Raw genomic sequence first — 24,287 nt, 5'->3', positions numbered from 1 at the left:
TAAATGTACATTACGGTGCATCGTTTGGCCCAATGTTAGAAATTCTCAAAAACTTGTGCCCAATTTTAAAATGTGACAATACAAATTAAAAGAAAATCTGTGGAATATTCGCGCAATTGAATAAAATCCACTGGGTTCCACCAAGACTCTTAAGTTCAATCCTAACAGTGTCCATAAAACTCTGGCAGAAAAATGAGCTTTTCTCAAATAACTTAAAAAATATAGATTTCATGGTCCTTGAAGTCCCAAAGAAATGACACTTTTGCCATATCTCAGAAACTCATGATGATCGAGACATAAAACTGGCACCAAATGATCCACAATGTTCATATTTATATTCAACTTCCATTGATACTATTGGGATAAATTAATTATTTTTGATGTTATTAAAGAAAAAGTGATTTTCAGATTTAAGACTTCTGCACTAAACTTCAGAGGCTTGGAGGACCCAGTAAACATCAAGAGAATTTTATGAAATATCTCATGGAACTTTACTTTGGCAAATATAAAAAAAAATAGATACTAGGTACAGACTGATTTTTTTTTTTAAATTTCAAAAAGTTGGGCAAATAATGTTCCCTAATGTAAGATAAGATAAGATAAGATAATCCTTTATTGTCTCCCATGGGAGAAATTTGTCTTGGGACAGGGGGTAACATGTTTTATCAAAAAACAGGACAACACAACACAAAGCAGCACATAAACAAACACCATAAAACAAAGTAAATATGAGACCAGTATGACCACGAGTGATGCACCAACAGGACCCTTAAATTATCCTTAACAGGCAAACCCTTGCATTCTTCTGTTCTATTAATTATTGCACATTCCCTAAGCCTATGTGCAGTTTTAGTTATAATTATTGCACATTCCCTAAGCCTATGTGCAGTTTTAGTTATAATTATTGCACATTCCCTAAGCCTATGTGCAGTTTTAGTTATAATTATTGCACATTCCCTAAGCCTATGTGCAGTTTTAGTTATAATTATTGCACATTCCCTTAGCCTATGTGCAGATTTAATTATTGCACATTCCTTAAGCCTATGTGTAGCTTTAATTGCACATTCCCTACACCTATGTGCAGTTTTGATTGCACAATCCCTAAGCCTTTTATAATTATTTTTTAACTGCATTATCTGAGTTTAGCAGTTTAACAGCTAGTGGCACAAAAGAATGTTTGAATCTTTTCAGTTTACAGTTTGGGACCCTGAACCTTCTGCCTGATGGCATCAACTCAAACTGACTGTGAAGAACATGGGTTGGGTCATTGATCACCTTCCTGCCGAGCTTCCTCACAGTCTCCTCAAAAATTTGCTGAAGTGAGCTTGGGGCCACACCCATTATTTTACCTGCTCTTTTAGTCAAGGTAAAAATCGATATGTACAGAGTAAACAGTAATAAGGATGAAAAACTTAAGGATTTTGGTTTTCATTTATGGTTGTATAAACTAAAAATAACGATAACAACGGCACAAAAGTTTATCGTTTATGATCGTGCAAAATAAACCACAATGAGAATGGAAAAAAATGTAAGGATTTTTTGTTTAAGTTTCTGGTCATACAAACTAATACTAATGATAAAGAAGACTGCTTTTTTTGATTGAGTCTTTATCCTCCTTGTATTTGGCTCGCAGGATCTTTATTTTTCGTTGACATTGGAGTCAGGACGTCTGTAGCCGCGCTCGGACATTTCTTTGGCGATCATTTCAAAAACCGCCCAGTTCTGATAAGACTCCTCCGATTTGTCCTGAATACAGTGATCCCCACAAATATGAATAAACTCTCTAACCTCGCTTTTCCTCCATTGACGAGACTCTGAGTCTGACGTGTAGGTGGGATGAATGTGACCTGACCGTTCATGTCAAAAGATCAGATATGTATCGGTTTTAGGAGCACATATCCAAGTGTCCTGGGTCACATTTGAAAAAATCGGATCTGTGTCGTTCAGACTGTCATTAAAAGATCAGATACAGGAGCATAGGGGATGAGAAATCGGATTTGGGTCACTTCAAGCTGCAGTCTGAATGGCCAGGTCGCATTCATCCCACCTACACGTCAGGCTCAGAGTCTGGAGGGAAAGCGAGGTTAGCGAGTTTAATAATATTTGTGGGGATCACTGTATTCAGGACAAATTGGAGGAGTCTTATCAGAACTGGGAGGTTTTTGAAATGATTGCCAAAGAAATGTCCGAGCGCGGCTACAGGCGGTTCTGGCTCCAATGTCAACGAAAAATAAAGATCCTGCGAGCCAAATGCAAGGAGGATAAAGACTCAAACAAACGAAGCGGCCGTGGACGTGTAACCTGAACATTTTACCAAGAACTGGACCAGATTTTTGTAGCCCAGCGTTGAGGCAACTTCCGAAAACACTGAGCACGCTTAAAGTTCACACTGGAGATCCACACACAAGTCGCATTTAATTGGAAATGTGAACGACCTCGCAAAAGAATCGGATTTCGCAAAAAAATCTGAATTGAGCGTTAAGCCCTGCAGTCTGAACGCAGCTAAACGTCTCAAAGTTCACAAAACACACACACACACTGAAATGAAATAACGAAATTCTAAAGCCTCAATGTCCCTCCTGTGTCCTCTCTTCTGTCCTCTCCTCTCAGTGCTGGTGAAGGGTCAGGTGACCACAAAGTACTACCGTTTCCTGGCCAAACACGGCGGGTGGGTTTGGGTGCAGAGCTACGCCACCATCGTCCACAACAGCCGCTCGTCCAGACCTCACTGCATCGTCAGCGTCAACTACGTCCTCACGTGAGTCCTCTGTCCAGCCGCCTTTAAACGCTCTAACGCTCTGGTCTGATTATGTCGTGTGTCTTGAAAATGTACGGTTCTTCTTGTGTTTATGAAGATATGAGAGAGAAAAAATAGTTTAAAAGACCCATGTTACGCTATTTTCTGGTCTTTGTTCTTGTTCTTTGTTTTTCTACTTCTGACTTTCTTCAGTCGATTGTACCTGTGGTCAGTGTTTCTCAGTTTTACATCGGTTCAGTCGCAGTTTGCGGAAAGAAAGTTGAGAAAAAATGTAAGCAAATTCCAGGAAATAGCTGAGAGTTCAAAAACGTCATCAACACGGAAAGTTCGATCCAAAACGCAAAGACAATTTAAGCGAAATCTGGCAATTTAAACCTTGATTTAAAGTGAAACTACACACGGATTTCACATTTTGTCGCAGCTTTCGTGTCTAAAGTGTGCGCTGTCTCCTGTGGCCTCTGCGATTTCAAGTAGTTGGTGACATCACACACGACTGCCCTGATTACAGACAGGTGTTTCTGATACAAACACCTGTCTCCAGGGGCGGAGTTTGAAGTGTGGACACCGAACTTTATACTTTCAAACGCCACGAATTGAACCTTTCACCAGTAAAGTTACAAACTGCTCGTCTTCCAGTTTGGACGTAATATTTTCTTTTTGTTTGGAATAAAATAAACAAGTAACCAACTTCTAAAATGCTATGATATATATCTTTGGTAGGTTTGTAACGGTTCACAAAAATCAACGGTTTGGTACATACCTCGGTTCGTTTTCGGTTCAGTTTGGGAACAAAATGCAAAACCATTTTCTTGTTGTTTATTTGTGTTTTTATTAAACCAGCAATTTGTTTTAACATTATACAAACTGCAAAATAAAATAAATGCAAAGTGCTGCACTAATAACTTAAATAAAATATTCTTAAATAAGCAACAAATGTTTGAAATATTGTAAAAAATAAATTCCTTGTAAACAGTAAACAAAACTGTTCAAAAAGTAAAGCGCAGCACGAACAGTTCCAGCATGAAATTTTACTCAGTCTTCAGATTTTTGGACAGAAAAAAACAACTTCAACACACAAAACAAACAAAACAACTGACGAAGAGCGCTCGTGATCAGTCGAAACTGTCAGGTATGAAAAACAAACTCTTGGTCTGTAAAAACATCCTAATAACAGAAAATACAACTTGTTTTTAATTATTCCTGTTCATCTGATCCTGTTGGTCCTGCAGATGCACTTGGCTGATGTGCGCACATTCTTCTTCTTTTAGAAAAAAACAACTTGTGTTTGCCGTAAGTGCAGATTTGCAGGAGGGGGACTGATGACCGCGGCACGATGACAGTAGTTTTGCGAGGATTTATGTGGTTCGGAGTAAGGATCATTAAGAATTTCATCGATTATGTTCATTTTAATCGACCAACTGAATGTAGGTTGCTGTGCGAAGCGTAGTGTGACCAAACGTCCGTGTTCGGGGACAAACGGGGTCTGTACATGTGTCTCTCTGCACTCAGAAGAAGCGAGACTCAAACAGTCGGTCAGTCTGCAACGTACCGAAGCACAAATGCGTATTTAACGATGATTTATACAAGAAATTCCACGCTTTCTGTTCTGGTCGGGACAAGTGTGAGTCCATGTGCACAGTGCATAAAGCAGCACATATGTTTCAGTGTCCAGTAGGGCTGGTATCATTAAGAAGTTGTTGATACGATACATACCTCGATACGTAGGCCACGATACGATGCACTTTTCGATACAGTGAGCTTTTTGATATGGTTCAGTGTAGGGGTGTGCAAAAATATTGGAATATCGATATATCGTATCGTTTAATGTGATGATACAGTATCGATATCGTGGGCTACTGTATCGATATATCACCAAGAGGATTTTTAGGTGTGTTTTAGGGTGTTTTCACACCGACAGTATTTGGTGCGCACCAAACGGTCCATTCGAACCAAAAGTGGTTAGTTCGGTTCGTTTGCGTTGACGTGAAAGCGTCAATCAGACTCAGACTCGAACCAAATCAAGCGCAAAAAAGAGGTGGTCTCGGTTCGCTTGAATCCGCACCAAATGACCAACTTTGGTGCGGTTCCTCTGGTGTGAACGTGAACCCGGGTCCAAACCATAGACAGTGTGGACAAACGGACTATTCCAAATGCATCATGGGAGGAAACGTTTCTCCTCTGCCTGAAGTGACGCGCTGTACGACTCCAGCGCAGTAACAGGTTGTTGTCCAGACGCAGCTGCGATTCATTTTCGAATTATTTTACCAACAATGGCCAATACAGAGAATGTAACACACGAAGATCAGAGCAAGAACGTGCGAACGTGTGGCTCCAGAGTGAGTCAAAAAGAGAAGCCCCGGTGTTCCCCGTGTTCACGTAGCAACCAGCATTTGTTATTTTTGGCTTTAATTAACCAAATAATTTTATGGCAATAGCCTATTCAATTGATACAACTTTAAAAAGTCCCTGTTTTTAGCCTAGTGTGAGAAATACAGACTAGACTAGATCCAAACCAGAGTCCTGAACCAGCGGGGGCAGCTCCAGTTCAGGCCGGGCTCAGAGGAGCTGGAGCGCTGAGCCTCGACCTGAGGAAGCGCTTTCCCCGGGAAGAACCAAATGCGCCAAGGACGGACGCTCAGAACAACATATAACAAACCAAACTGGACTCACGCTTCTGTCCGGATGCTGCACCACCTCGGAACCAGCCGTGGTTCTTGAGCTCGGAGAACCGGAGCAGCCCGCCCGGACCTGTAGTCCACAGCGCATTCTCACTTTCCCCGCACAGAACCAGCGCGCAGACGACGGAACGTTCCCGCTTAGACCCAGTCCATCAAGCACTGGTCTTGCTCGCCACCGTTTGGAACCAGCACATGAAGGACAGAGCCTCCGGACTTACCGTCCAGGAGGCATCCAGAAAAGATGCCCGAGCCACCTCAGCTGGCTCCTCTCCACGTGAAGGAGCAGCGACTCTACTCCGAGCTCCTCCCGTGTGACTGAGCTCCTCACCCTATCTCTAAGGGAGCGCCCAGCCACCCTACGGAGGAAACTCATTTCGGCCGCTTGTATCCGCGATCTTGTCCTTTCGGTCATTACCCAGAGCTCATGACCATAGGTGAGGGTGGGAACGTAGATTGACCAGTAAATCGAGAGCTTCGCCTTTCGACTCAGCTCCTCTTCACCACAACGGTCCGATGCAGCGACCGCATCACTGCAGACGCTGCATCGATTGACCTATTTTGTCTTTCAGTCGTAAGACGCCTACAAGGCTGGGCCAATTGAAGATAGAGACGGAGCCCCCACCTATAGTCTCAACCCAGTCATCTCCGCCCCGCTTCGTACATTATCAATAAACTTCTTCGCACTATGTCGTTATTGGTGTGGTCCTAGCTGGTGAAATCACTCTTGCACAGCCCTGCACCAAACCCAACGTCCTGTACCGACACGTTTCGGCACAAATACACGCGCCGTTACACCTCTAATCTTTGGCGTGGCGTTTGAACCTTTTCGTCGCGCTCCCTCTGTATTTCCCCGTGTTTGGAAGTGACCCAAATCCCATATCTCCACAATTACACTCACACTGTAGTCCCGAGCTTTGCCGTGGTGTTTGCCGAAGCTCCGGCCTGAATTTGACTAGATTAAACCAAGTCCTATTACACTCTCCTCTGATCCTTCCCTGATTCCTTTCCTCACAAGCGCTCCCTCACTCTCTCCCTCCTTCCTCCTCTTCACACATCCTCCTCCTCTTCTCGTGTGTGTGCGCTCTCCCTCGTGTTATGAGAGACCAAAGCACACTCGGCCCTTCGGAGAGACGGCCTTGGACAAACACGGCCGCCCGTAGCAAGGCGGGGGAATCGAATCGGCGATCGATAAGCTATCTGGCGCGGGCCGGATTTGCCGCTCGGCCCGGGCTCGATCAGAGGGCGGGAGGGGGGAGAGAAGGAGGGGTGGGCGAGGGGGCGAAGAGAGGGGGGGGGGGCGAGGGTGTGACGGCGCATACATCTGGGGAGGGTCATCGATCGGCGTCCAATGCACTTAAGAGGAAAACACGGACACTGCATTAAGACCCCTGTGCATGTCTCACAGCGGCAACAGCACAACGAAGCCACGCAAAAAAACAACAAGATCAAACCCACATTTTGTTTTGTTAATAATACTTGTAGAATCGAGTAAAGACGCAGAAGTAAACAACAAGGCCAAAAAAGTTAATGCATCTGATATAAAAATGTATTGAACAGATACATATGTACTCTAGTTTATGAAACTGTTGACCTTTTTTCTGTACCATTTTTGGTTCTAAAGTTTCATACCGTTTTAAACAGACCATGTATGAAACATGGAACAAAAATTATTTCCCAAATTTCAAAGACCTGCAAATCATGTAAATAAATGGATGTATTTCATCATATCTTGTGTTATTCCATCTTTGAACTGTTGATGAAGGTACGTGATTTTTCAAAAAAAAAAAAATTTAAAATGATAAAAATTTGCTTGGAAGGACTGACATATTTTATAGAAATAGTTTCTTCTTTCATTTTGAAGTAATATTAAAGTATTCAGAAGAAAAAAGCGACAAAATTATGTAAAATCCTGCACCTTCTACTTGTTTGTACAATTTTCCCTCTGTTACTTTTCCCTCCGTTACCATGACCTTTCTTAATAAAAAATCTCATTACTCAAAAAGTAAGAGGTTTTTCAACCTAATCTTGTACCATATGGTAGAAAACTATATGAAGCAAATATTCAAACCAGTTTGTTAAGGATATGTAAGTGAGAACCAAGAGTTATCACTGTTTGGATTTATTGTCCAAAAAGTGCTGCATATTTCATTCCCTCCGTTACCGACATGAGTTTTTAAATTTTTTGTCAACAACTTGAAAGAATATCACAGGTTTAACTTGACCCTGTTGGAGTGTAACTCTTTCCTACATTCTGATACTTTACTTATTTCAATAGTCCCTCTAGTTTCTGAATAAGAGACATTTGAATGTAAAAAATCTGCCCGTTTCCCTCCGTTACCACTTGACCGGATCCACCGGATTTTAAAAAAGTGAAAAAACAGAGCAGAGCGAGATCAGTGGCCCAAGGTTCTTCCTCTCTTACCTTATGTGTAATTACTCAACATGATGAGTTTAGAAGCAGTTTTCACAATGCTCAGAGACCAGAGTGGAGTTCTGCCGTGACGTAAAGCTAAAAACTAGTATGCAAACCTGAACTTCCTGATAATCGATCAATAAAATGCTTCAAAATTAGATGCAGATAGTACACAGTGGACTTTTTTTGACCTCAAGAGCTGCTCACACTGCAGACTGGATTTTTCGGACTATAAGTTGCACCAGCCCAAAAATGCGTAATGACTTAAAAAATATAAGTCGCACTTTTTGGGGTAAGTTTATTTTATAAAATCAGAGAACAGGAACCAACATTTCATCTCAAAAGTCAAGTTCTAGTACCGTATTTTCCGCACTATGAGGCGCTCTGGATTATAAGACACACTGTCATTAAATGGTCTATTTTCGAACTTTTTTCACAAATAAACCGCACTGGACTTTAAATGAAACACAACAGTGTGATGGGTGAGTGGTTTTGTTTGTTTGTTCGTTCACGGTGACTCTGGGCTTTGTTCAGTTGTGGCGTGTAGGGAGGGTGCTGTCTGGGACGCTGGATTGTCGGCGTGTTCGCAGTGACTCAGTTGTTCAGTCGTGTCTAGAAGTGGCACGTCGCGCTCACTTTTTCGGTTCGTTCCTTCGTTCCGTTCCTCGTCGGCGTGGAGTGATGAGTGTGTCTGTGGGTGTTTTTCTGTGCGGTCGCTGTCTGCTCCGTGTATTTTTGCGTGTTCTGCGGGTGGTGCGGCTTTGTAGTTTACTGAAGTCGACACCCGAGTGGATTCGTGTATAGGGAGCTCTGGATTGTGGCGCGCGGTTGTTTTTTGATGAAGTTGGAGGCTTAAGAGCGCGACTAATAGCGCGAAAAATACAGTAATAACAACAGAAGAGAGAACAACAGACTGTTAACGTCACATATGAACAGTTCTTCAGATAAACTATAACATAAACAACAGAACAGAACAAGTTTAACAAACTCTCCATCTCACTCCAAATCACTAAATCCATTCAATTCTTCATCCTCGGTGTCACTTCTGAACAACTCGACCTCGACCTCCCGGAGGAAAACAGAGCGACGCAAACTCTTCTGTGTCGCTGTCGTCAGACTCAGCATCAGTTCCAGTTAGAATTATTCTGGTCTTTTCTGAATCCCGACAGGATGGTTTCGGTGTCACTGAAGTCCAGACTTTGTCCATCCATCCAGTGACTTCAGGAAAGTTTCATGGTTCATCCTCCCGGTGTCACAAGTTTCTCTCTGCTCGATTTCCGTTTTCAGCTGCAGATTTCACGACTTGCAGTTTGTAATCTGCAAAATCTGAATTTGTTTTTGGGGGCATTTGTGTTCAGTCTTCTCAGTCTTTGTCTTTATAAGTTTGTTTAAATGTTAAATCGTTCAGTGGTGCAGAAGTAACGGTGCGATCGACTGACATGATACAGACGGGACAGAGGCTCTTTCTGCAGGAGACATGCGCAGTAGAGCCAAGTGACAGTGGTGCAGGAGGAACAGGAGCAGCAGATACTCACACACAAGACTAGAACCTCTCCACACTTCACTCAAACATTTTAATATATAAGTTGCACTGGAAACACCCAAACCATAAAAAAAAGTGCGACGTATAGTCTGAAAAATACGGTAAATCTGTGCACATTTTGCTAAAATACATGGGGAAAAAATCAGGTATGGGCTGTCAAATGGAGTCAGAATGGACTTTAGAATCTGATTTTGATATTTTCAGGTGTGGTTTTCCATAAAATAAATAACAAAAACAGAGGAACTAAACAACAACATTAAAAACTTGTTACAGAAAACAAAAAACGTACTTATTTTAGTTTTTATTTGGCTTTTAACGATTGCGTCATGTTGTATTTTCCATTTTTCGTCTGTCTATTGTTCTTTTTTTTTTAAGTTAATCGTGGTTCGTCTGTCAGGTTTCGGCGTCCAGCGAGGTGGGCGGGGCTAAAGCGTTGGTTCTAAAACATGTTTTTCACTCAAAGCTGAGAATCGAGTCGTGGCCCTTTAAATCTCGTCCGCTCCGTTAGAATGATTTTGTTATTCTACACAATCACAATGTTATGTGTATTGATCGCGGACATGTTTGGACTGACCAATCACGGATCGATATTCCATCAATACAAACGTGTCGTCTGAAGTCCTGCAGTAATCACCACGTCCTCGGGTCCATTATGTGAGACGCCGGACACGGGAGACAAAAAACACACCGGAGAGAAAGGCCCGAGTGTCCACATATTATCTACAAACTCATAAATATCATGTATATTTAAACAAAGCTGACAAATTCGATCAAATATTACACCAAGGCGAGTTTATTTGTACAGCACAATTCGTACACAAAGTCGTTCAAAGTGCTTTACAGAATAAGAAATACATTAAAATCACAATAAAAACAAATCGAAACATAAATAATCATCACAAAATTAAAGATGAAAATAAAATAAATAAAATAAATAAAAATATTTAAGATAACAAATAATAATAATAATAATAATAATAATAATAATAAAATGAAACCACTTCCACTAAAAAGGAAATATAATACACTTTTTTTTTTTTTTTTCCATTTAGTTTTTTATTAAAGGTCCTATATTATGCAAATTTGACTGAGTTTTAAGCCATAAAATGTTGTTACCTCCTCAAAAACAGACCTGGAGAATCCGTGTATCATTTGTACATTTGTTTTTCAAAATAAAGCCAAAAATAAGGGAAAAAAACAACTATTTTCTTCATTATTTGTCTCTAAAACCAACATGAAAAAAAAAAAAAAAAGGATAATGATTTGTTTCTCGTTAAACTGTGATACGGACTGAGCCAGGACTGAAACAGGACTAAACCAGGTCTAACTCAGGACTAAACCAGGTCTAACTCAGGACTAAACCAGGTCTAACCCAGGACTAACCAGTAAACGGTCTAACCAGGTCTAACCCAGGACTAAACCAGGACTGAACCAGGTCTAAACCAGGTCTAACCCAGGACTAAAACAGGACTAAACCAGGATTGAACTAGGTCTAAACCAAGTCTAAACCAGGACTGAGTGTCGGGACGGGCCCGCAGGTGCGCCCGCGTAGACTGTTGGGTGATAAGGACTGAGACCAGGACCAGATAGGGATCAGACCAAGACTGAGATCAGGACTGAGACCGGGACTTGATCGGGACTGAGACTGGGACCAGACCAGGACTGAGACTGAGACCGGTTTAGTCCTGGTTTAGACCTGGTTCAGTCCGGCATCGAAGTCACGTAAACGGGAAACAGTCCTTATTCGTTTTTTCCATTTTTCATTTAAACACAAAATCAAAAACTTAAAAAAAAAAAACAAATCCTTATCTGTTTTTTTGTTTGTTTGTTTTTTCATTTTGGTTTTGGAGACAAATAGTTGAAAAAAAGTTGTTTTCGTTTTATTTTTGGTTTTATTTTGAAAAACGAATGAATGAATGACACAGGTTCTGGAGTTGTGTTTTGTTTCGTTCACACGTTTGAGTCCTTCATTATTTGTCTGTCTACATGTCGAAGGTTTTTTGTGGAGTTTAACAAAATCGTGAATACGTTACTTTTTCCTCTTAAAATGCCTTGAAAAATGTTTAGAACTGCTATTTCTTCATGTAGTTCGCGCCACAGTGGAGCAAAGGATCATGGTCAGTGTAGTTCCCTTTGTTTTTGCTGCACCATAACAATAAACTTGTAATTCGATATATTTTGACGGCCCACGATGTTACTGAGAGACTTTCGACGACACGATATCGCGATATTTTGTTTATTGTCAGGGCGTAGTGTCTCCGTGGCAACAGCTGAACATTCCGCCATAGAGATGCATGCGGCGCACTCCCAGCGTGACGTCCCTGCAAAGTAAAGAATTAGCCCGGCGACCATGATCCAAAAACAACCTTTCAGAACCGATAATTGATCCCGTTTCGCCCAGCGCCTCATTCATCAATCATGGCTCGGGAGGCCGCTCGGCGCTGTGACTTTGACCCGCCGCGCTTGCCCCGCCCGTAGTGTACACAGCGGCCAACCCATTACAGCTCCTCTGCTCCTGTACCTGCCCCCGCACCTGCCCCCACGCGCCGGGCAAACACCGCCATCTCTCGCCAACCGCAGCAGCTATCCAAACACCGGCTTCCCCCCCCCGAGAGCGCTACATAAAGAGCACACGTGTTAAGTGCTGAATTAAAGCAGGAGCGGGTCGCGGACGGGGTCAGCGCCGGGCCAAAAAGGTGGGAAGAGCCCGGAGGAGGGTGGAAGCGGAGGACGGGACGGCGGGGAGGGAGGGAGAGGAGGGTGTTTGCGCAACGTTTGACACGGTTCGGGGTAAGAACAGAAAGAGCAAATGCCAAAACAGCAGCCGTGTTGGTCGTGCATGTAGTCGAAATGAAATTGAATGTTGTGAGTCGAAGGAGGTCGGGTGAAGGATTTGAAAGGTGAACTTTATTATATTTAAGGTGTTTGAATTTGGAAAACTTGACAAATGATAATATGTTAGTGCAAGATTTAGATTTACAGTTTTAAAAAATGTTCTATGATCAAAACTACGTTCAGACTGCAGCCTGAAGTGACCCACATCTGATTTATTTTCATGTCTACGTTCCTGACAGTCTGAATGAAATAGATCCGATTTTTTCACCTAGGCCACTTGGATATGTGCTCCTAAAACCGATAATATCTGATCTTTTGACATGCGACTTCAGGCTACGTTTATACCAGGGGTGTCAAACATACGGCCCGGGTGCCAGATCTGGACCTCCAAGACCTTTAATCTGGCCCTCGGCTGATTTTCTACTAAAATATTTTCATTATATTTTCTATTAAAATATTGTTAATTTTCTGTGGTGTTTATCACAGCAGCGTCTCCAGCGTCTCTGTACGTGGCCCCTCCCACCAGAGCAGCACAAATGAAGACTTGTCTCTTTCCAAACGCTCTTAAAGGACGATCGTTTTGACTGTTGACCGTGACACCCTCATCAGAAAAATGTCCAACATGAGAAAAGTGGAGCCGAGTGCAGGATTTTACAACAAAAATTTACTTATTCCTATTTACATACAAGTTCATGTTAAAACTTTGTGTTGAAATTGCATTTTTCTTAAAGTTTCAGGTTGTTCATAATATTATAATATTTTGTAAAAGAAAGAGTTCATCAATTAAAAAAGATTTCTGTAATAGATTTGTGTTTCTCTGCACAAATATTTGAACTTATTGTTATTTTTGGGGTTTATATGACATGAGTTTTCTGATCCGGCCTCTTTGGGATCAAAGTCGGTTGGATACGGCTCCCGGACCAAAATGAGTTTGATTTATTCGATGACGGCCTGAACAGAAGACGCAAAAGTGGTGCTGCGTCTTCATCTTTTATTCCACGTTTAGACGAGTGTTTTCGGGAGGAAATCTGCATGCATACAGTGATGCAAAAGTGTGTGGAATTCGATTGTGTATTCATGCATGCCAGGTTTCTGTGTCCTGTAGGTATGTGATGTAAACACGTACGTGACCTGAGCAGATCTGACCAGAGTTTTGCATCTTGGGCAGTGTAGACGGAAATGCTACGGCGGAGTGTATTCAGCTTTTCCACTCTGGAGGGTGGTTTCAGATTTTTGCGTTTTTAAGCCCCAAAAATGCCGTCACCGTCGAAACGAAAGGCACTTCCGATAAAATATTTTGTCGTTTTTACCCACAAGTGTTCTCGTGTAAACAGGCCTGCAGTCTGAACGGTCAGGTCACATTCATCCCACCTACACGTCAGGCTCGGAGTCAAACAAACAAAGCGGCCGTGGACGTGTAACCTGTCCATTTTACCAAGAACTGGACCGTATTTTGATAGACAAGCCCAGAGTTTAGTTGACTTCCGTAAACACTGAGCACGCTCGCTGTGTGTGATGTGGCTCTTTATTTTTCGGTGACACTGGAGCCAGGACCGTCTGTAGCCGCGCTCGGACATTTCAAAAACGCTCGGTTCCGATAAGACACCTCCAATTTGTCCTGAATACAAATCCTAACTTCAGTTTCCCTCCATTGACGAGACTCTGAGCCTGACGTGTTGGTGGGATGAATGTGACCTGACCGTTCAGACTGAAGTCACATGTCAAAAGATCAGATATGTCTCGGTTTTAGGAGCAAATATCCAAGTGTCCTGGATCACATTTGAAAAAAATCGGATCTGTGTCGTTCAGACTGTCATTAAAAGATCAGATACAGGAGCATAGGGGTGAAAAAAAAAATCTGATTTGGCGTCACTTCAGGCTGCAGTGTGAACGTCGCCTTTGTCTCATTCGATGCAACACGTCACTTTCTCCATAAAGAAGCTGACTTTATTTGTCTGTCTTGTGTCGTATTCTTTACAGGGACACAGAGTACAAGGGCATGCAGCTGTCCCTGGACCAGATGAGTCCCACTAAACCGGCCTTCCCCTACGCCTCAGACCCCCACAGCGAAGACCGCAAGAGCTCCAAGCCCAGACTGAACCAGGGCAAGTCCAAGGCCCGCGTCTCCCCCTACCCACAGGTAAAACTCTCAGCTGAAAAGGCATTTAAATTCACTATAAATCTATTGTTTTCGCTACTGTAGATGTACGGAAGCCGAGAGGGGTCACAACAAACGCCGCAACAAATACAAATGTGACAACACGACAAAAAAAGCCACAACGGAAATGACCGCGGGACTCTATTTTAATGCAAACGCCGCAACAAATACAAACGCCACAACACAAACGCAAATGCCGCAACACATTAAAAAGCCACAACGGAAGTGACTGCGGGACTCTATTTTCTGACGGACCGATCAAGCGACAAGTGAAGAAGGAACAACAATGTGAGACGAATAATGATAAAACAATAAATTACTTTTACTTACTTTTCCAACTTCCCTGTTCCTTTACTTTTCACGAGTCCCGCGGTCATTTCCTTTGCGGCTTTTTGTATTTGTTGCGGCATTTGCATTAAAATAAAGTCCCGCGGTCATTTCCGTTGTGGCTTTTTTTGGTTTGTTGTGGCTTTTTGTTGTGTTGCGGCAGTTGTATTTGTTGTGACCCCTCTCGGCTTCCGTAATAGATGCATTTATTTACCATGAGCAAGGATTCCAAGTCAGAATCCAAGATGGTTGTGCCCACTGTGATGTGTAAATATGAAGTGTTTTCATTGTGTTTGGACACTTTGGTGTTTAAATGACAGTTTCAATCACTCATGTTACTGCAGTACTTTACCGCGTCCGTATCACTGCAGTACTTCACTGCATCTGTGAGTGCGTATACATGCACATCAGTAACCCGGTTATGATCGGGTTTTTTGAGTATCCCGGTTTCTTGATGGTGCATGTATACGCAGTAACCCGGTTTCAGTAACCCGGTTATGGCAGTATCCCGGTTATTAGAAACCGGGTTACTGTAGCTGGTTTATTCCGATAGTAACCGGGTTACTTGTGGCATGTAAACGCAGTATCCCGGTTACTGCAACATAAAGTTGAGTCGCATGCGTCCAAAAGACACTTTCCAGCCTTTCACCACAACAGTAGTGACATAAATAAATTGACCAACATAAATAAAGTGACCAAACGAGTGAAATGACTGTAAAATAAAGAGCTGCGCTAAACCTGCACACGTACAATCTGCACACGTACGACCTGCACTCGTGTGACGCTGAAAAGCTAAAACATGAACTATCTCCTATACTCTATACGCACGAAACACACTTACCATCATTAGCGTCTCTTCTGTCACAGAAATAACACACATAATCCACAGAGTCGTGTCATTTAGTCCAAAAGAAACTGATCACATCAGCGGCGCAAGGAGCGAGTTGTTTTTATCGCCGCTAACAGTTTATGCTAATTAGCCTACGGTCTTAAGTTTCGTTTCTGTAAAACGTAAACAAATGTGATCAGAGCTGAATTATCTGATCAAACGGGCTGATGTGTCTATAGTGTTTATGGTTTATATGTTGTAAAGTTGAGTTTATTTATGCAGAAGATTTTAATGAAGAATCTGCACAGTGGATTGTGGGAGATCTCGTAGCTCTTTAGCTTCTTATGCTAAAGGAGCTCACGGTTTGTATTTTTCCTGGTTTATGAAATTGATTTAAGTTAATTTTTGCGCCTGCGCATTTGTAAGATTATGTCAAGAAACCGGGATACTCCATTTGATCATGTACACGCGGATATGAGTGTCCCGGTTTCTCAGTGCTCATGTAAACACAGTAACACGAATACTGACATAACCGGGATATGGCTAATAACCGGGTTATTGATGTGCATGTATACGCACTCAGTGTATCTCTGCCTGTGGATTTGGTCGTCAGTGCTGTGGCGAGGCCAATATTGAACAAATACTTGATTTAAGTTAGTTTTATACTTAGTTAACGTCCCTAAGGTTGTAACAGAAGAGAAATCATAACATACAATGAAGTGCAAATTTCAAATCTTAAAGCGGCAGTGTTTTCATAAGTTGAGGGACGCGAAACAGAATAATGCGCTTCAAGCTCGGACGTGACGTCAAATCCGAGGTCCAAGTGGGAGTCGGAAGATAATCGAACGCCGGGAGTTTCTGTTGCACGTCTGGAACGCTCCTGCTATACAGACCAACCCTCCTCATGTGGCCCTTCACAATAAGAGTTACACAGTGCAACTTTAAGATTTTTTTCTGTTTTAGACACTCACAGCTGGTTATAGTAACATTTTCTAACATATTCTTCACAATATGTATGCAAATAAATACTAAAAATGAATTGCAATGGAGTAGGATTGTTTCTAATTTATAAACTCAAAGAAAATGTGTGTATTAAAATCACATATTTGTTAAATGTACAAGTAGATTTTATTATTTTTTCTTTATGGAATTGTATTATTTCTGTGCCTGTAGACGCTCCTCATCAGGTTGTTTGGATTTGCTTTATAATTCGTTTCTAACCACTCCAGGAAGTTGAAATGTGCTCTTTTTTTTTTTTGCTTTTATTTTGCAGCAGTTTTCAGCGTTTAACCCCGAGCGCTCCGAGTCGGACCAGGACAGCCAATGGGGAGGCAGCCCTCAGACGGACTCCGCCTCCCCTCAGCTGATGGACCCGAGCGAGGCGTCCGATTCGTCCTGCGCGTACAGACTCTACCCCGACTCCGCCCCCCTGTACTACGGCCTGGGCCTGACGGAGGACGAGCTGAACCACGCCCACCCGTCCGCCTGCGAGCGCGTCCGGTGCCACAGCGGGCGCTACTTCCTGGGAACCCCCCAGTCGGGACGCGAGATGTGGTGGGACGCGACCCGATCCGTGCTGACCCTGCCCAAAGCCTCGGAGAACAGCGAGGGGTACGAGATCACGTCGTACCACGGAGCCATACACGGTGAGAATCCAACGAGCGACTCTACAAATCACAGAATTAAACAAAAATGATAAAAGTTAAATAATTAGCTGATATTTTACATTTGAACTACGAGGAAAAAAAATCTTGTGCAGCAATTTCAAGGTTCTGTTCTGGTTCTATTCTTGTTCTGGTTGAAGCGTCACAACAGCAGAACAAGCTGAACTAGAAAAGCAGTCAGAGAGCGCAGACTCCGCCAAGGACTACAGTCCCCCTCATATTAATTGTGTTTTCCATAAATATTTGTCTCGTATCTTTCAATTTGGAATATGAAAGAGGATCCCATTGTCCATCCCTGAGTCAAATTTCATGGGGTTTGGTCAATAATTAACCGAGATATTGAGAAACAAATTTTTGGCCCCATTTACCACAATGTTAAATAAAATTTCAAAGTGATCCAGAATCCAGGATTTCTTCCGGATCAGCCCCAAAATGAAATCAGTTCTTCCTTTTCACATTTCCAACAAATCCTGAAAATTTCATCAAAATCGGTCCATAACTTTTTGAGTTATGTTGCTAACAGACAAACAAACAAACAAACAAACGCCAGCAAAAACATAACCTCCTTGGCGGAGGTAAAAATCGAACATATATCCAGCTGAAAGAAAAGCACAGACGTCTTCCCGGTCCATAAATGCACAAAATGCTCTTACCTCCTGTTTTTCAAAACCTAAATAGTCTGTTTTGTCCACAATAGTTCAACCTTTGACTTCTGCACAAACCTCAACTCTGCTCTGCGACTGGTGCGTCCACCCAACACTGCAAATTTCTCTGATTTGTCCAAGATTTTAAAACTTAAATCAGCTTATTCATCCTGTTTTCAGATTTATTATTTACTTGCTAGTTCTGAGACTTCTTAATTCTAGTTTAGAGGTCATTTATTTTAAGATAACTTGTCAAGTAAAATTATCTTGCTGCATGGACAGATCATTTTGCTACTTTTAAGGGCCTGTTTCCATGAGAATGTTTACGGGAAAAAACGACAAAATATTTTATCGGAAGTGTCTTTCGTTTAGACGGTGACAACGTTTTTGGGGCTTTAAAACGCAAAAATCTGAAACCACCCTCCAGAGTGGAAAAGTTGAATACGCTCCGCCGCAGTGTTTCCGTCTACACTGCCCAAGACGCAAAACTCTGGTCAGATCTGCTCAGGTCGTGTACACGTTTACATCACATACATACAGTGCACAGAAACAAACATGTCGGAACATTTCCACCATTTCGAATCTGCAGAGATACTATGAGTGAACAGAGAAGGATCTGCAATCACCTCTGTCAAATTCCGGATGCACCAGGTCGTCGCAGTCGAGTCAGACGGCGATGGACGAGACCCGGAGAACCTGACGATGGTGGAACGACTTTGTGGAAGGAGAAAACTTCCGTATGTCCAAAGAAAAGACGGCCTTGTTGCTTTAAGTACAAACATAGACAATCCAGTTCCACACACTTTTGCGTCACCGTTTGCACGTAGATTTCCTCCTGAAAACGCTCGACTAAACGCGGAATAAAAAGTGAAGATGCGACGCCACTTTTGCGTCTTCTGTTCAGACCCTCATCATATAAACGTAGTCTAACATGTGAGTCAGTATAGTCGCATTTTCTTTGCATTTAGGTAATTTTTAAGCCGTTTTTTCTGAATTTTACCCAAACAAATGTCAATATATGCCTCTCTTTACTGTTGGCAGAGATCAAATTAGTCAAAAATAGGGACATTTCTTGTATAAAACTTGGACAAATCACTGGTTTTGGATAAATCTGCTGGGACAGGGGACACAAGACTCAAAACTGTTATAGTCTTTTTAAATAAAAGATTTAGATCTGGTTTTAGTCCTGGGTTAGTCCTGGTTTTAGTCCTGGTTTTAGTCCTGGTTTAGACCTCTTTTAGTCCTGGTTTAGTCCTGGTTTTCATCCTGGTTTAGTCCTGGTTTTAGTCCTGGTTTGGTCCTGGTTTTAGTCCCATTTTACTCCTGGTTTTCGTCCTGGGTTAGTCCTGGTTTTAGTCCTGGTTTAGACCTGATTTAGTCCTGGTTTTAGTCCTGGTTTAGACCTCTTTTAGTCCTGGTTTAGTCCTGGTTTTACTCCTTGTTTTAGACCAGTTTTAGTCTTGATTTTAGTCCAGGTTTAGTCCTGGTTTAGTTCTGATTTTATTCTGGTGTTAGTCTGGTTTTAGTCCTGGTTTTAGTCCTGGTTTTAGTCCCATTTTACTCCTGGTTTTACTCCTGGTTTTAGTCCTGGTTTAATTCTGGTTTTAGTCCTGATTTATTCCTGGTTTTAGTCCTGGTTTTAGTCCTGATTTAGTCCTGGTTTTAGTCCTGGTTTTAGTCCTGGTTTAATCCTGGTTTAGTCCTGGTTTTAGTCCTGGTTTTACTCCTGGTTTAGTCCTGGTTTAGTCCTGGTTTAGACCTGATTTAGACCTGTTTTAGTCCTGGTTTAGTCCTGGTTTAGGACAGGGGACACAGGACTCAAAACCGGGACACCTTATCACCCTAAATTAAACATTTATGTACTTTCTCTTTCGATGTTTCTTCCAAAAACAGTCATAGATCATTATTCCGACCCCTGCCCTTCATCTGAAATTAAAACCTTCCATTTCCTCAACGCTGACTTATCGTATCGCTGCTTTGTCCTGAAACCAAATAGCCAAAGAAACATCCCTGACGCTCTGACGCTCGTCCTGGTAGCTCTTTCCCAAATGTTATTATGCGAGCATGCTAAGTTGTTTACGCCGTCCCGTGCCAGTGCGCTGATTGCTGCCATCTGTTCCAAAAATTGCCTCCGATTGAAAGCCAAGTTATTTCACTTTTCACATCCTAAAAGAGTGAAGCATCCCCCGCGGCGCTGCTACGACTAACGGCCCACATGTGTCTGCTGGATGTTCGCGAGGCTTTGTAGAGTCGTCAAAAGATGGTAACAAGATAAACACAATGAGGTGTGAAAGCAGCGGAGTCTGTGAGCCCGTAACGACGCCATAATGGAGACTATAGAGAGATCGTTTGACAGCTCAGAATGTGCATATGCGAGCCAGGACATTAGACGAACGCGAGGGAATTACCATACAACACTAACAGTTTGAGTCTCGTTACGGGGAGGACTGTCAGCTAGTGCAATCCTGGTTTCCAACCTGGTTTAGACTTGGCTTTAAACCTGGTTTAGACCTGGTTTACTCTTGGTTTTAGTTCTGATTTTAGTCCTGGTTTAAACTTGGTTTAGACCTGATTTTAGTTCTGGCTGAGTCCTGGTTTTAGTCCTGATTTTAGACCTGGCTTACACCTGGTTTACACCTGGTTGTCCTGGTTTAGTCCTAGTTTAGACCTGGTTTAGACCTGGTTTAGTCCTAGTTTAGACCTGGTTTAGACCTGGTTTAGTCCTGGTTTAGACCTGGTTTAGACCTGGTTTAGTCCTGGTTTAGTCCTGGTTTAGACCTGCTTTAGTCCTGGTTTAGACCTGGTTTAGTCCTGGTTTAGACCTGGTTTAGTCCTGGTTTAGACCTGGTTTTAGTCCTGTTTAGACCTGGTTTAGTCCTGGCTTTAGTCCTGGTTTAGTCCTGGTTTAGACCTGGTTTAGACCTGGTTTAGTCCTGGTTTAGTCCTGGTTTACCTGTTTAGTCCTGGTTTAGACCTGGTTTAGTCCTGGTTTAGTCCTGGTTTAGACCTGGTTTAGTCCTGACTGGTTAGTCCTGGTTTAGTCCTGGTTTAGACCTGGTTTAGACCTGCTTTAGTCCTGGTTTAGTCCTGGTTTAGACTGGTTTAGACCTGGTTTAGTCCTGGTTTAGTCTGGTTTAGACCTGGTTTAGACCTGGTTTAGTCCTGGTTTTAGTCCTGGTTTAGACCTGGTTTAGACCTGGTTTAGTCCTGGTTTAGTCCTGGTTTAGACCTGCTTTAGTCCTGGTTTAGACCTGGTTTAGTCCTGGTTTAGACCTGGTTTAGTCCTGGTTTAGACCTGGTTTAGACCTGGTTTAGACCTGGTTTAGTCCTGACTTTAGTCCTGGTTTAGTCCTGGTTTAGACCTGGTTTAGACCTGGTTTAGTCCTGGTTTAGTCCTGGTTTTGACCTGCTTTAGTCCTGGTTTAGTCCTGGTTTAGACCTGGTTTAGACCTGGTTTAGTCCTGGTTAGACCTGGTTTGACTTTAGTCCTGGTTTAGTCCTGGTTTAGACCTGGTTTAGACCTGCTTTAGCCCTGGTTTAGTCCTGGTTTAGTCCTGGTTTAGACCTGGTTTAGACCTGGTTTAGTCCTGGTTTAGACCTGGTTTAGTCCTGACTTTAGTCCTGGTTTAGGCTTGGTTTAGATCTGGCTTAGACTTCATTTAAGCCAGTATCAGAGCTGTTGTCCCAAAGGTCGAAGGTTTGATTTCTGTTTTGTGTCGTTGTGTCCTTAGGCAAGACACTTAACCCACACTGTCGGGTATGAAAGTGGTGAATGTTGCTTAAACAGGCCAAGAGAACTTCTGCATTAAACACTCTGTGCCCCTTTTTTGGACCCCGACCTACAGTTTGAGAGCCCCTTTCTTTAATGCGACTTCCACTGGTACTTTACAGGAAACGACTTCAAAATTAATCAAGTGGTTTTTTTTTGTTTTGTTTTTTTTTCCCCAGTTCATAACATTTACAGTTACATTCTCTTACTGCTTTTGCAGTGATACTGAGAAGCCTTTGCACATTTAGTGGCCGTAATGAAATACAATCACACTCATCGTGTGTCAGACCTCGAGTCCGAGACAAGATCTTGGTCCGGTCTCGAGCCTGGTCTTGAGTACTACGACAGTAGTAGGAGGGGCAGATGGTGCAGACTGGCAGCATCACTTCCATGAGTCTACCCCAGGGCAACTGTGGCTACAGGAGGTTACCAGGAGGAGTGTTTTTTTTCTAATGCCACTAACATTTTGGTCGATGAATTGATGGACATTTTAAGCTTGTATAAAAAACAGATAACACACAGATACAAATAAACATGACAGAGAGCTTCTTATTTAATTTCCCTGACAATATTTTGAGCAGTGAAATGATCAGAATGAGTGGGTTGAATGTGCATGGAAAATGAACATTTATGTCCATGTTAAATGGACCATTTTACATCAGTATTGTGTTTTAAATTAAAGAAGATGATCATCTACTCATTGTCTAGTTTAATACTAAATAAATATTGTTGTTTGAATGTTTCCTGCAGGCCGCAGTCACTGGGACGAGGACAGCGTCGTGAGCTCGCCGGACGGGGGCGGATCCACGAGCGACTCAGGTGAGCGTTACCACGGCGACCACTTCCGCACCAGCCCCCGCGAGCCCAGCAAGATGGAGACGCTGATCCGCGCCACGCAGCAGATGATCAAAGAAGAAGAAACTCGCCTCCAGCAGCAGCACCACAAAGCGCCCCCGGTGGACGTTCCCGGCATCACCTCCAAGTCCCACAGCCCCTGTTACAGCAGCTCCGGCCTGAGCCACCACGGCGCCCTCAACATGCCCAGCGTGGTGTGCCGGGGCCCGGGCGCTCCCAGCATGGACCTCCCCCCCTCCGACAGACTGCACCACCTCCAGGAGCGCCTCAAACTGCCCGAGCCGGACGAGAGCACCCCGAGCCCGGCCTCCCTGTCCCGCCTCAGCAGCCCCAGCTCGGACGGGATACCCAGAACGGGACTGCCGCTCACCACCAAAGACTACATCCACAGCACGGAGCTCTCCCCGCACTCGGCGCCGCCAGCGCAGGGCAGCCCCACCCTCTACCCGGCCCAGGAGAGGCAGCCCATGGACAGGCAGGCGGCGTACGCTCTGACCGGGTACTCGCTGGAGCACTTCTACGACCCGGAGAACCTCAGGAGCTACCCCGGGCTGGCGGGCTGCGCGGGGGTGCCCTACGACGTGGCCACGCACGTACGGATGCAGGCGGAGCAGATGCAAGCACACAAAGCAACCTCAGTCATTATCACCAACGGGAGCTGACCCAAAACGACGTGACAGTTTCTTTAAGAGACGAACTGTTAAAAGTCTTGGCAGTTCCAAAGCTTTCGTGCCATCGGACCATTCTTTAGTGGCCAATAGTGGATACAATTTGCATTTGGGAATAAGGACTGCCTCACTGCAAACTATCGAAGTGTCTACAAAAACAAAAAATGTCTTGAATTAGGAAAGAGAATCATGATTTGAGTCATTTTGATCAAGATTTATTTTCAAGGCGTTGGCAAATTGTAAAGGGACAGTCTGGAATTTTGGACGTAGGACCTCATTTCCTAGTGAGCCAGAGTGTTGTGACACTTTTTTAAATATTCCATCCAGTTCTTGTATTTGCAGAGGTCACTGGTGTTAGACTAGTGCATGTCAATGGTCATAGTTTATCCTGCCACTAAACACAGTCTTACCCACTCCACAAAACACCCGAAACAAATCTGTTATTACACCAGACTGTCCATGTAAATGTCTGTGTTGAGAGAATAATTTTAGAAGTAAAACCAACCTTGCATTTGAAAGATTTATGTCTGAGCAGCAGCAGTGAGTTGTACTTCCTGATAGAAAGCTTGGCACCTTTCTTACCAGCTTTTTAATAGTTTGTTTACCTGCAGCTGCCATTGCTACACAATCTAAGCTTTATTTTTGCAATTGGTAAATGAACACTGATTTACCATGTTGCCACATCATTGGCAGTGAGTTCGTTACATCACAACTAACTAGAGCAAAGTAAAATTCCGCTGCTGCTGAGAAAATAGTCCCTCATCATGCGATGATTCTTGCGATGCAAGGTTAGTTTTACTTCTAAAATTATTCTGTCTCCACAGACATTTACATTTACAGTCTGGAGTTATAATTGTTTTGCTTTGGGTGCTTTGTAAAGTGGGTAAAACTGTTTACACAGAGCGGGTATGTGGAGAAACGAATATTTCCCTCCACCTGTTTTCCAAAATAACATCGTGCACAAAGAATCGTTTTCAAAAAAGTTTTCGTTTACATCAGCCCGCATAAATTCGCCATCGAGCGCCTTCATATCTTCGCCAAACCTCGGGGCGGCGCCTGGATTAGATTCAAACCTGTAGCATTTATTTAATTACAGTTGTAAGTATGACACAAAAATATCTTGAAAAACTTGCATTAGTGAGCGGG

The 24,287-nt window shown here is 43.0% G+C and overlaps 1 protein-coding gene across 1 annotated transcript in view; it reads left to right on the top strand.

Moving 5' to 3' along the window:
• LOC110173963 (single-minded homolog 1-like) overlaps positions 1–23,135 on the top strand; it is a 38,171-nt gene extending 15,036 nt beyond the window's left edge. The window contains 4 exon segments of the mRNA XM_020939986.2: positions 2,611–2,758; positions 14,208–14,367; positions 16,818–17,187; positions 22,369–23,135. Coding sequence (XP_020795645.1) covers positions 2,611–2,758; positions 14,208–14,367; positions 16,818–17,187; positions 22,369–23,135 — 1,445 coding nt within the window.
• Positions 23,136–24,287: the final 1,152 nt, after the last annotated feature.

The sequence above is a fragment of the Boleophthalmus pectinirostris genome, unplaced genomic scaffold (assembly GCF_026225935.1).
Source record: "Boleophthalmus pectinirostris isolate CB_2022bp ecotype Guang Dong unplaced genomic scaffold, ASM2622593v1 HiC_scaffold_13, whole genome shotgun sequence".
In the NCBI taxonomy this organism is placed as follows: domain Eukaryota; kingdom Metazoa; phylum Chordata; class Actinopteri; order Gobiiformes; family Gobiidae; genus Boleophthalmus; species Boleophthalmus pectinirostris.
Note: the sequence above shows the minus strand (reverse complement) of the source record. Positions and strands in the feature narration are given on the sequence as shown.